Source organism: Colias croceus, chromosome Z, assembly GCF_905220415.1.
Source record: "Colias croceus chromosome Z, ilColCroc2.1".
NCBI classification, from domain to species: domain Eukaryota; kingdom Metazoa; phylum Arthropoda; class Insecta; order Lepidoptera; family Pieridae; genus Colias; species Colias croceus.
The window spans coordinates 6,367,344-6,381,625 of NC_059568.1; the positions used below are offsets into that span (position 1 = coordinate 6,367,344).

A 14,282-nucleotide genomic window follows, 5' to 3' on the forward strand; every position below is an offset into this window, starting at 1 on the left:
TTACCAGATTGCGAATGAAAAGGTTCTTAAATTTTAATTTGATTTCCGCTGTAGACATTTTTCTTTGGGAATTCGATAAGGTGTTTCCGGTCGTGGGTATAAAGTTACGCGACATTCGTTGTGAGTTGGTTGTGTTCGTAGGTAGCTACATCGTGGGTAGTTTCTATTTATATTAAATTGCCTGTTATCCGCGACCTCGACCGCCTCAATGATTTCCATAGAAAACCTCATCCCCTATTTAGCTGACCAAATTTCATATAATTAACTTTAGCGGTTTTGACTTGGCGTTGATGAAACAGTCAGTAGGTTTACTTTTGTGGTGGTAGATAGATTAACAATTAGGATTGATAGGCGTTTCATGGATTTCTGTTCGATTTGTGGGAAATGTATGGTCAGAAACACGCGTGATTAAGGATTCAAATGAACTTAATGTTTCTTTAGCATGTAGGTAATTACATGTTGGGAATTTGTAATTCATACACGGACAATTTTAAAAAGCAAGCATATTTAAAAAGGAATGTAATCGTGTCGACCTATATGATTTTATGGTTTATCGTGCTCCATTTCTTTGTTACGAATGCAATTTTAAAATACAAATATGTATCTACGTAGTTCGCATCAACGTTATATTAATTTTAATTTGATGCGGTGGTTATTATATAGAGAATTAGTTCCTGCGAATACATTATACATTCAAAATATAAATATAATAATTTGTTAGTACTACTCAATTCAAAATATAAATATTTTGAATTGAGTAGAACAAGTTAGGAGGTGCTTAATTTTAAACTAATTCAAGCATAAAGTATATATATATATGTATAATATGTATACCATCTCCTATGAAAGCTTTCTAGGCCTCATTAGAAAAACAATCAGTTTAACCTTACATTGTAACTTCAGTAAATGAGCATTTAAGTGCTGATAGAAAGTAAACCATCAGAAGTTGTTACGGTAAGCTTCTAAATAAACAATATTACAGGGATCACCTCATCAATGACTTTCGTTAGGAGTGTCTTAAAGCTGTTCTCTGTCATTGTGGATTAGCACATATATAACTAGAATGTTCATCGTTACGCTGACCACAGCGCACGTACCCCCACACACTTCATAGTACTGTCACGAATCGTTTTAGCATATTGGCTGTTAGTTACACGGGCTCTCATTTACCATGAACGGCATCGCGGTTCCATACGCTCCATCATATGATACTGTGCGGGCTACCGTGAAACCCATTAACCGGCCGTAATGAACTTTGCGTACTTCAGGTAGGTAGGTGGCGCGGACGGGCGATAATTGGCCACTTCGCTCATCAATAATGCCGAACAGTCAATGTTGAATATGTAAATTTTATACACGCGCTGTTTATATTTTATTAGGCTTTAATTAAAAGTACAGTTTATTTTGTCCAATTAAACGGTTGCGAACGAGAAATGGAATCGTTTCCATTTCAATGTGATCTGTTAATATTTTTTTGGAAAATCGCTTATTAAAGAATCCGTAAAACGACCAGAATTATTCGTCCCACCAACTTGCGTGAGATAATTAATAAATCCCTTGCCGAATTGGAAGGAAACGTTTGAAGCTAAAATCGATATGAATATTTTCTCGTGAAATACAAATTAATGTATCTACATTTAGAAATTAATGTTCACCGTGGGCTCGAACCTTGGTTTTTACTTTTTCATAAAATGAAAGAAAGAAGAGGATAATGTCGAGCTTATTTCGTGAAGGCTATAATATTTCGAAAATTTGTTTATTGCAATTTGTACGAGTAATCTACTCGAGACGGAGAAAAAAGAAATCCTTGCGGCATAATATCCGCGCTGTGAGTAGAAAGGCATCGCATAAATCGGAGCCAACATCTGTATCCCAACGATAGAATTACTAAAAGGCTTGCACACTAATAAAAATTGCTTATTGTGTTTCTTATTAGAAAAACTTTTTTAAAATATAATTTGTATTTGTTTTGTGACAGATTATAAATTAGATATGCTTCATTATATTAAAAAAATCATGTTGTGAAATCGCACGTAATAATATAATTTGTTTAGAGTTACAGCTTTCAATTACTTAATTACTCTAAGTAACTACTATGTGAATTGTATAAAAAAACTGCAATGTGTTAGTCGTAAAATATTTTAAGTAAATTTAAAGCAAATTTATATCCTTAAAAAGCAAGCTTAAAAATTGCTTTCCACCTGGGAACGTTCTCCATATAGGTAATTAAAGTCAGGCGCTGGATTAAGAAGGTTTTTCCTCCAATGTGGCATTAAACTGATATTTCATAAATATGAGCTTCGACGAAAATAACGAAGTTGAGGGATAAATTTAAAAATGTAATATTCCGAACTTGGAACGGATATTTCATTTCAATGCAATACGTAGGTAACTTAATTTAATTCAAGATCCACCTGAAGCAAAATATTCCTTATTCAAGTACAAGATAACATAAAGGGAATATTTTAACAGATGCTACAAGAAAAATTGCAAGCATTTCCTATGTACGTAGGTAAGTAGCATGTAAACGTTTGCGAGTTCGTAAGAATATGCGACCGTATGCAGGAGAGAAATGAGACGTCTCAGGTAATGCGTCGCGAATCTCTCAAAACATTGGAAACAAAGCCGAGTACGTAGGGAGCGAAAGTGTGATAATTCCAGGTCGGTATGTAGTGTGTACGGTGTACATGTCTGCGTACATCCACGGGCGACCGCGCTGTCAGCCACACTTGACCGATTTTAGCAAATGAGCCAGCTCGCAAATTGTCACATTTCCCGTTTTCGTGACGAGAGTAGAGATTGCAGTATGCTATTTTATTTTCCCGGCATAAAAATATAAGAATGAAAACCGGGATTACTTAATTGTTCGCCAGCGTTACATTGCTGGAAATATTTCAACGTTACGCAACAATGGGCTGGCCTACTAAAGTATGTTTCAAAAGCCAATCGCTCATTCAGTTACAGATCTTCCCGTCTAATTAGTCTTGGTGTGTTTAATAAATCCATTGCATAGATAGATACTTAATGATAATATACTGATTTTAGCTAACTTTTAACTAATAAAATTTTGAGTCTAATAAAATAAAGTGTAATTATGAATCGCATAGCTCGCAGTTCTGCCCAGCTCAGCTTTCATTTCGAGGCGTCAATGACCAAGGCGGACAACACAGCTCTGTCTACTGATGATGACGCAGCTAATAAATATGTATCTAGAACTACGATAGAAATTCCTCAAACACCATGCAGAACAATCCTTTTTGATAACAATCGTGTTCTGCTATGAATTTGAATAAAATCGATACGTGTACCATAAGCTACAACATACTTCCGCATATTGCACACGGCTAAATTCTTCGACAGATAAAATTGCAGTTTAAACGAATATGACTTATTGCGGTCTTCATTGTTTCGATCTGAGCTTTGCAAGGATCAGAACGTACGTGTATCATAGTGGTTGGAAACAGTTGGAAAGAGTAAATAAGCGTAGTTCAGCGACTTTGAATGCAAATTTAGCGAACGGAACCTGTATGCAACATTCAGCTTATTGAGAGCTACCGTTCGCGACGCCCGCTACTGCGACCTTGCATTCCAGATGAAATGCAATGGACCCAATATAACTAGAAATTCATTTATGATCACAATGCCTCCACGTCCGCGCTCATAACCTGGGAGGAGATGGTTGCTAGAAAATATGCTCCCATTATGGTGATTTACAAGACTTTCTAGCAGCTTACAGTTGCCGTAATCTCAAATGTTACTTCATCCGTAATACCTCAGATAGCCTAAATATTTAATCAGAAACTTCGCCGCCCCAGGATCGGACTCCTTGCTTCGCCGTTTCGATCAAGTTATAAGTACTGAGAATTGTAAATTTAATAAGCATTTGCACATTGCGCTGCAATATTTCGGTTAAGTTATGAACGCTTTCCCGTACGACTTCCATACTAAAAAATTCAAGTTTCTCCGTTTATGAAATTTAAACGAATCAATTTATTTTCAACTTAGTTTCATTATACTTATTGCTATTATGGAACTTTATTAAAACTCAAACTTTTATTGAATTAGACTTCATTAAAAGAACTTTTGAATCGCCAAAACATAGTTTTATCCTTTACCACCGATTATATATTACAGATATTCCACAATTATTATTAACTAGCTGTGCCGCGCGGTTTCACCCGCGTGGCACCGCTCCTGTTGATCTTACCGTGATCATATTATAGCCTCGGCCTTCCTCGATAAATGGGCTATCTAACACCTAAACAATTTTTCAAAACGGACCAGGGGCCTTAGCCAAACGGCAAAACGCCAAGGAATAGAATACGCTATCGATAGAAATTGACATAAGCGTATGATGTTTTGCATAAGGATTCGGTCACCCTACCAACGACAACGACGACCACGAACAAAATTTTCATCCAGTCGCAATTAAATAAAATTGTGCAAAACACAATTAAAAATGAAATTTAATAATTTCCTGTCGTATTGGTGTTTGGAAAAAAAAAATTGAGATCAATGGATAAACAAACAGGTTTTTCATAGAAACGGTGGCTCCTAGTAAAAAATTTATTTAACCTTTTTTATAGATAATTAGATTATATACAATTTTGGTTCAGGTGATTGTATGATAAACTTACCGTCTCGGCGAAAATCGCAAAAAACCCTATTTCTTTTTATTAATTGACCTCGAATTTTTTTATTCCTGAGTACCAGAATGACGGGAGAATTTAATATTGATTTTGAACAAATTTCGGCAAGATTGGAACTTTGGTCGTGGTCGTCTGCGTCGTTGGTAGTGTGATCGAACCATTACCAAAATGTCATGAGCTTATGTCAATAATTAGCGTTAGCAGTTTCTATTCCATGGCGTTACGTACGTTTGTCTAAAGGCCGGGCCGTAGACAAAGTAACAATTACAAAACGATAACGAAGTTAGAAATCGCAAAAATGTATGGGATTGACATTAGATAGACCACGTGATCTAACGCGGCGTATGTCAATCCCATACATTTTTGCGATTTCTAACTTCGTTATCGTTTTGTAATTGTTACTTTGTCTAAGGCCCCAGTAGTTCCCGAAATTAACGCGTTCAAACAAACAGACAAAGAAACATACTAACAAACTCTTCAGCTTAATAATATTAGTATAGATAAATAAGAAAGTGAACTATTCAACCACATTTCTAATCATATTAAAAATATTTTATAAATATCTGAATAACTATGTATATAACTTTAGTAGTGTGTTCAAAGAGATAAGTTCATAGGTCGGCCTCGATGTAAGCTAAAAGCTCATTCCATAAAGGCCTTTAAAAGCTGTTCACGTTCTAAACCGGTGGCGGTGACAATGGCGAATCACGTCATGCTCGATGATTTGAAAGAATGAAAACGGAAGCCGTGGTCGCATCTTAAGCTCCGCTCGTACACGCCACACGGCTCGTACTGATCAAGACGAACATTTCATACGAAATAAGCCCGCGTGGCTTTCCCTCGGGGAGAGGAACGGCAAACTGCTAAATTAATATTAATAATTCACTTCACTTTAACAGCCAAGACTGGGGGTTTCGTATATTCTAAAACAAATTTCGAACACGTCACATCACGTCGCGTTGCTTTATTGTTCGTCTGGTATCGATTTCGAAAATAAGTACAAAAACGGCGTCTGTTAAAAACGTGTGGCCGAACGGAATCGCCTGCAGAATGATTTGCGGGCGCTCTACGATACATGTGATGTATGGACTATGGAGCGGATACATTCCATGGCTGTTATTTTTATTTAAGGCCGGCCATTATATTTAATTAATTTTCATATTGCGGGTGCAATGTCTTGGACTTTTTAAAAGTGAGCTATATCTAGTGACAACCCAAACGCACTAGAGACATCGTTAACTGCCACTTACCCTGAAAATACAAAGCTGTAAAATTTAATAAATTACAAAAAGTAAACCCACCTCGTACATACAATAAAAGTAATTAAAATAATAGTTTGAACGATATCACGCGATGTCGTTTCAGCCGTAAAAAAGGCTGAGACATTTTAGTTAGCGTGAGCTTCTCTCTCGGCTCACGTGAGTCTAGGCAACATTTATACGAAGCAAAGTCAATATTGTATATGGTTTAGGTTGACATTCAAACAGTTTATGAAAAAAGAATATTGCCTTTTGTGGATGGCTATGAATGAGTAGCGAGTAGTCGCCACTGCTGCGCTGTTTATTATTCATTAGACGACTACATGTCACGCAACAGCATAAGCACGCACAAGCTCGTCGCTTCTCAAACTTTCCCCGCTAGCGCCTTTATTGTCATGTAGGCATCTCCAAATCTCCAACATTTTTACAAACTACCTAACCGAGACGGCTCGTACCGACCGGATTGGTTATGGGCGAACATTCGGCGGCTAAAGCACACTTAATTTCCTGTTCCCAGGAAGCTTGCGCGGTTTGTGAACCGCTGGTCTAAGTAAATGGTTTAGCGTATAGATGGATCATTTATTAGCATTTATTAATATTCAAACCTGGCTTTATGACGTTTGCAATTTGTTCACCGGCTCTGAGCGACGAGAGGCCGGCGCTTAAACAGCGAGACACGCAACAAGCGAATTGTATTTGCATTTGACCCATAAGCACTCGTCTTTTGTACAAAGTACAATAGGCGTCATTTGTCCGTAAAATTTAATTTTTACAATCGAATTTTCAACAAAACATGCTTTATTTCGTAAAAGAAATACGGCCCGTAAATATTTTCTTTGCGGGGGCTACTTTTTGTAAAGAATGAAAAGTTTTCTGTTATGTTTTCGCAATTATTTTATTTCGCTTTATATAATGTGGGATGTTTTGCAAGCACTGTTCTCAACAGTCATCGAATGTTTCTTGCGAATGATTAAGAATAGGCGGAATCTATTGTTCACATTTGCTTATCCACGTGTGCATAGCTTAGGTTTACATAATAATCATTGGCTACGCGACTGCTGATACTAATCTCTCTTCGGTACCTTATATTGCCGAGCATTGTGACTCGATGCATATGAATTATGTCCACCGCTATCGATAGCTATTGAAGCTACACTGTATGGCGGTGAGCGTGTTTAAAGAATGCTGTTTATTTTCATGCTTATATAAAATCGGCACAAGCGATGTGTGTAAAGCAATAAAAAACAAACATGTGCCGAGGATTACAGTGTTTGGGGCTATAATTTGAGCCGCACGTTACGGCTGCAGCTTTTAAAACAGTTCCCTTAATAATAACACTGCGCTATTGTTTGAATGCTACTGGTGTTTGCTTTGCGATGACATATATACCTTATTTGTTTTGTAATATTTACTGTTTCTTCAAAGATAATTTGGTGCCGAGTTGTCCAAGATAATGTACTTGATAACAATTTTGAATTTTTTAACAATCAATTATTCAATTCAGAATATTTATAAAAAAAAAAACTATTGAATTCATTAAAAAAAAAGGTTTTTAATAGGGATGTAACGATACATGATTTTGCCGATACGATGCCGATACCGATATTTCTAATAAAATATCGGCGATACCGATACCGATATCGCTTGGTAGAAAAATAAATAGTGAATTATGCATAAAAGTTACCAACATTTAACAATGCCAAATCGAAAAACAAGAAAACCATTTATTTTAGTAATATTATTTTGCAAAGTCAGTTAAACTTTAAGTTGTACACATACAATCAGTTCCTAATAAAAGTTTACTATGTATTGGTAGAGTTTTTTCAAAAAACAATGTGCGCACGCGCGGGCTGCATCCCGCATCGTTCATTGGGCGCGGTTTTTTGAATTGTTTGATATCGGTATCGGTTGTTTTATAATCGGCGATACCGATATATCGGTATCGGTATCGGTATCGTTACATCTCTAGTTTTTAATAAAAGAGAACATAGCGAAATATAATTTTGAGTTGGTCCGACTTACGTACGATTCACCCCTCATTTATAATGTAAAGTTAATGTATAAATTAACACAATTACCAAACATGTTCATACTAATTTCTACGGTGTGTTTTGTTGATATTTATCTCCTTGCATTGTCGTAGTACAATGCCATCATGTTATTCAGATTGAGCGATTGAGCATTAAGTAGACTAAATGATTGCACAATAATGTATTTGAGTGGACGTTTTCTGCATAATTGAATCTAAAGCAGCCTTGAGTCCAGTGGTGATTCGTCGAAATTCGCTCGCTTCCGCTCGTCCCTTGTCTAATAGTACATTCCGCTGGCGACAGAGAGTTATCAACGGCACCGCCAGAGGCCAATTAACAATCCCTATTTGTATGTATAGTATGAATACTTTGTTTGTTTGCTCGCATGACCGGAGCACGCGATATCATTTGATAGATTGACTAATGAGCAGCCCCTTGGAAATTATAATAGTACAAGCCCGACGGTGGTATCGCCTGTCGGGGTTAATGTAATTCATATAAAATTTTGACTTATGTCTACAATTTTTTTGAGTAATTGAGATTACGGCGCAAAGGTTTAATACGTACTGCAGGAAGTATTTACAAAATTGCGTGTTGAACTCTCCCTTCATGTTGACAGTTAACAAACTCCTTCAGAGGTTTCGTAATAAATTTAAGATGTTATTATTTAAGCTATTTTAATGAGCTGCTTTAAATTTCTACAGCTCTTTGCATGCAATAGCATAGTCTATTATTATTGGGCCTTTATTAATAATTTGTTTTATGCGTTGTGTATGTCCTTTAAGCGATTTCTTTTATTTGCTGCATGAATTGCGAATGTATAATATTATATTCAGTATTTTTTGTGTGTTCATTAGCTTATTCTCTAGGACCGCTAAAAAAATATCAAGTACCGTACACGCTCCTATTTGTGAGATATTAAATAAAGGATTTTTCTAATTAATATGTACGTACTTTATTTAAATTATCGCAGTCACGACTTCCTTTGCCTCAATTTCGTGGCACATGACACATCTTAGCCGATCTTATCGGAAGGTTTAAAAATATAACTGGCGCCGCACAAACTTGCATTTCAATGAATCCTTTTCGACGGACCGCCATCACGCCGACAAAATTCACGAATGTGCCACGCGTGTACTGAATACTATCTTATACAGGTGTTACAATTGATCGTAATTATAATAGAGCTTTCCATGTGCGTTCGGCGGAAGTGGATACGGCTTCGTGACTTCGCCTCGGATGAGTTGGCGATTGTTCCTCGATTCAATAAACCAATCGATGATTTAAGTTTTAATAGCTTTAACGAGTTTCTCGTTCTAGCCTCCATACTTGTGTAAAGAGAAAGTTTAAGTTGTTTACACTTCCCTACGAATTAAAATATTCAATAGCAGGTAACTAATGTCAGCGTATTACTATTAACTGATAGCAGGTAAACTTATTGGATTCGACTATTAAAATAATTTGTACAAAACGGCCTATTTCTTATACAATTTTAATTTGCGGGAACCATCAGCCGTGACTGTGTATCATTATGCCTACTAACGCAAATTATGTGATATCGTTCCGTTATGAAATATTAAAAGCACCACCGCTTTTCAGGTCGATCGGAATTTATAATCACTATATAATTGTAGTATTCGGACCGCTACGCCGATAATTAAGTTAAATTTAACGTGCCACGTTCGTAGTCAATTAATTCACATGTATGGCTCTGTTCAAATTTCTATCTTAAATATTAATAAATGGTGAATGTAAAACTAGAAATCGATGGTAAAGAAAAAGTAGGAAAGGTGTAATTGTACGTAATTATAGTTTGAAATATGTAATTACATACATACCTATATGGAATAAATTGTATTTCCCAGAAAGTACCTACACTTAATAATTTGTCAATCTTATCTTTTCTCTGTCCGCTCGAGTTTAATAGGCCGATTGATACAATATATATAAGCTTCTTCATTGATATAAATAAACATAAATCTGTCATTGCGGTTATTATGCAATTATCAGAAATAATATTTATTGGTATTACGTCAATTTGTAGGTATATACCGTATATACAAGTAACATGCCCAAAGATTCGGAAATTTAGTTTCTATACCGCTTTGGATTTTCAGTTTAATTTGTATAATAATCATCAGAACAAAAAATATATTTTTCATTTATAGAGAACGTGTAATTTAATATCGTTGGTTTCGTTTGTTATTATAGTAGTTGTGTGGGTAAACAAATGTTAACGTCTTCGTCGAAAGACCCAGGGGTCGTTCAGAAATGAATTTTATTGGCTCTCACGGTTTCCAACCGATATTCGACCTTTATGAATTTTTGAACGCACTATACCTGTGTGTTCATTCCGTACTGCCGAGTGCCGACTTTATTAAATAAACGAAATATCGACATCAACGTAAAATTACCCGCAACGAAGCTTTCTACAAACTATAAGCCACGACATGTTTTCATCGACGAGTTAATTCAGTTTCAACAATACTTGTTGCCTTAGTTTAGCACGAAGGTTTACATGTTGACAAAAACGCAAACAAAGCATTGTAATGATTGCGGTATGTTCTAATTTCGCTTGCGATCGAGGGTGGGTTGAAGGATGACGTCACCGGGTGATTCGCATTAGTCTCCATGTAAACAGTGTGCGTTGTTTGCAGCTCAATGCATCGCCCCTCTGGGTATGGAGAGCGGCCTGATCCCGGACAAGGACGTCACGGCCAGCTCCTCCTTCAACAACGACAATGTCGCCCCGCAGAATGGCAGGTGAGTGATGCCCATGTTATCAATTTTGTGTCATATATTTATAGCAGTAGCCTAGCCTGATTGCATTCTTGCAGTCAGCACAACTATTAGATGGTTATCGAGTTAGGTTCGAAAAAAAATCTAGTTGGAAGGTTAACTTAGATATCTACCGTAATTATCATGAATAGGTACGACATCATGCCCATAAGTTATCCATAATTGCCAGCAGTTGCTACTGTTATAGGGTTTGAAGACAGAAGAAAGAGACTTGAGAAATTATTTTTACAGCGATTTTAATAGATGTTTATAGATAATATTACAAGTTATTTCCCAATAGTAATCAAGACTGGTAGAATTGGGTTGATTGAAGATTCTCCGCTTTTCATTGAGCCAATCACCACTTCTTACATAATAATACTATGTAAAATTATACATTGTAATAAATCAATTTCTAGTAATGGTCACGAATTGTGCTTTCTATTTAGTGTGATTTAATTCCCCTCAAATTGCTTTTAAACGAAGGCTAGATTTTATAATATCTAATATCCGTATGTAGGTACCTATTTTTTAATATATTGGAAAAAAGCGAGCATAAGAGAATTTGCTGATTATAATGGTATAGTGCTAATCTGTAGCTCATGATTGCGAATATTAAAACGTATGACGGTCGTAAGAATGTATACTCGTATTATGAACATTCTTATGGCCGGCGTAAAGTGAGTGCTGAAGTTGAAGCTATAAGTATGAATGGAATGATCTTATTGAAGATATTCCGTCTCCAAGAATTTATACGTTACTGTATTTTAAAAGAGTACATGGCGTTCATTTCGCACCTAGATACGAGAAATAAACTCGCCCTTTTTACCCGACTACGGCAAAGCAAAAGGAGGGTTATGATTTTGACAGGCTATGTATGTATGTATGTATGTATGTATGTTCATCTGTTCCCTCGTAACGTCTAAACTACTTATCAGAATTTGACAAATGACATATCATTAGAAGCGTCTTATTTGTCCGCTGGTTATAGGCTATATGGGGTTTCACAAAATCTAATGTGGCGTCCTCTATCGGACAAAACATACAAAGTAAAAAAATAAAGTTAAGATAAATATCCCGTGTTTAGTATCATTTGAAAGCGCTTTCCTTGTACATTTTGAATATATATATATTACTAGCATTTGCTCGTGACTTTACCTGTATTCATGGGCTGATTGCATATAATTCACATCTTTTCGTCCATAGCTTCTTTATTAGTTCATCAGTTTAACTTTTGTTGATATTATGCCCCCAAATACACTTTAACACCAAAATAGTACAAATAATATAAAGTGAAAAAACTAAAACCCAACTACGACAATAACCGGCGCTGAAAAAGTATAAAACAAGATTTCAGAATACTGAACTGAACAAAGTTGCTAATGTAGTTGGAAGTAAATGGACACAGTAGACTCTACCAAGATGCCTTCGTTGTAAATTGACAATAATGTCATACAATACTATTCTGAAGTATGCAATATTCCACTATGTAAAGATAAATTTTCATGTTTGGAAAGGCGTAGTCACACGTTACATAATATACCTATCTACCGCAGCACTTCAACAACGTGTGACTACGCCTTTCCAAACATGAAAATTTATCTTTACATAGTGGAATATTGCATACTTCAGAATAGTATTGTATGACATTATTGTCAATTTACAACGAAGGCATCTTGGTAGAGTCTACTGTGTCCATTTACTTCCAACTACATTAGCAACTTTGTTCAGTTCAGTATTCTGAAATCTTGTTTTATACTTTTTCAGCGCCGGTTATTGTCGTAGTTGGGTTTTAGTTTTTTCACTTTATATTATACCATCCAGTGTCATGCAGGAAATATTATTCATACTTTGTTCAATAAGAATTAATTTTACTCGGACTAATTATTCAAAGTTGCCTCTATAAAACGTACGTTGTAGTTTCAAATTACTGTCTCATTAAACTTTTTTCTAATTACTTACAACTACACCGGTGTCTCGGGGGAGCGTGTGTATTGATCTCGGTCGGCTCTCACACGAAATGTTTTATAAATATTCCCACTCACATTTTACCTTAATTGCGAAAGTATAGAGACAGGAAACATTTCACCATTACCATTACCCTTAATAAAGGAGAATATTCATTTTGTAAATTATATATTAGGTATCTTTGAGAGGTAAAATGCGTCGGCCAATTTGTTTCTGTTACCAATAAGTAGGTAGAATTGTCAAATGTCAATGTGGGTTTGTAAATGGCCTCGTGTTTTATTAAGGTGTATGCGGAGGAGACGAGAACTTTTGTGCTCCAAAGAAAAGAAGAAGCCCCGAGCCCACGAGCTTTAATATAATTGCAACCTTCAATCATAAACCTTATTATAGCATAAACGTGTTTTTTTCGGTATTGTAAGAAGGCTTTCAATGTCGTTTCATTAAGTGTAATGGAGGAATCAGTTCCTTAATAAATATATATATCTATAAATTTTAAATACTGAGTACCTTCCGAGGATTATCAGAATAAATTGTCACATCTATATTTGCTCCATTTGCTCCCACCGACACAAGATGTGACGCGCCTCTATTGTTAACCGGTCCGTTAAATATATTTGCTGAAATTGTTGTTTGTATTGTGTACGAATGTCGCTTATCAAATTTAACCACGGCGTGTTTTGATTTCGTAAAAGTGAGCACGCGATTTTGTATTGCTTCTTCCATCGGTTTCACAATTTTATTGTTAAGGGAAAGTCCAAAGTTTGTTTCGACAGCGAACTCTTTGTTGTTTACAGGGATTCACGCGTACAATTTTTAATTTTTAATTCCTTGATTTATGTAGCAACTTAATGGGCGCTGAGTCTAGACTTAGTCGATAAATACTTATTTAAATGTATATGCAATAATGTGAAAGTTTGTGTGCCATTATCCCAACTATCCCAACTAATATTATAATTGCGAAAGTAAATCTGTCTGTCTGCCTGTATGTTACGCTTTCCCGCTTAAACCTCTCAACCGATTTTAATGAAATTTGGCACAGACAATCTTTAGAATTTGAAAAAAACATAGGCTCTTATTGCGTAATATGTACCACGGGCGAAGCCGGGACGGACCGCTAGTATTTTATATATTATGTTCCGTTAGGTTCCAGTTTCACGCCAAAACGACTAAATTGATTTTGATAAAAGTGATTTTATGATTAAAGAAATTTGTGAAGGAAAAGTTAATTGTCGCTCAAACACACGCTTGAAATAAACGTGAACGAAGTTGTGGTTGTGAAGCTAATCGTCTAAAGATAAGAAAATCATCACACTTTATTTTTTTAACTGAATATTAGATATTCATTTTAATACGCGCCAATACACATTAAATATAAATAGTGCAATCGACGAGCAATATAACGTTAGAAAGCAAATTAACCTAGTGCCGGAATTACACACTATAAACACCTAATTACAAAATCAATAAAAAAGTGTTTATATTTTTCCATTGCGCACTTGCGACGTCGGAATAAAGTTCAGTTGTTGATTTTGTGTCAAATTAAATACGTCCAGAGCCTTTAATATAATATACGGGCTAATAAATGTTAGTAATTGCGT

The 14,282-nt window shown here is 35.7% G+C and overlaps 1 protein-coding gene across 2 annotated transcripts in view; it reads left to right on the forward strand.

Moving 5' to 3' along the window:
• The window catches only part of LOC123705224 (discoidin domain-containing receptor 2-like), a 39,290-nt gene that overhangs the window by 6,941 nt on the left and 18,067 nt on the right, over window positions 1-14,282 (forward strand). For both annotated transcript variants that reach the window (XM_045653918.1, XM_045653919.1), the window contains exon 3: window positions 10,596-10,701. In XM_045653918.1, the coding sequence (XP_045509874.1) occupies window positions 10,596-10,701 (106 nt within the window). The remainder of the gene's footprint in view (window positions 1-10,595; window positions 10,702-14,282) is intronic.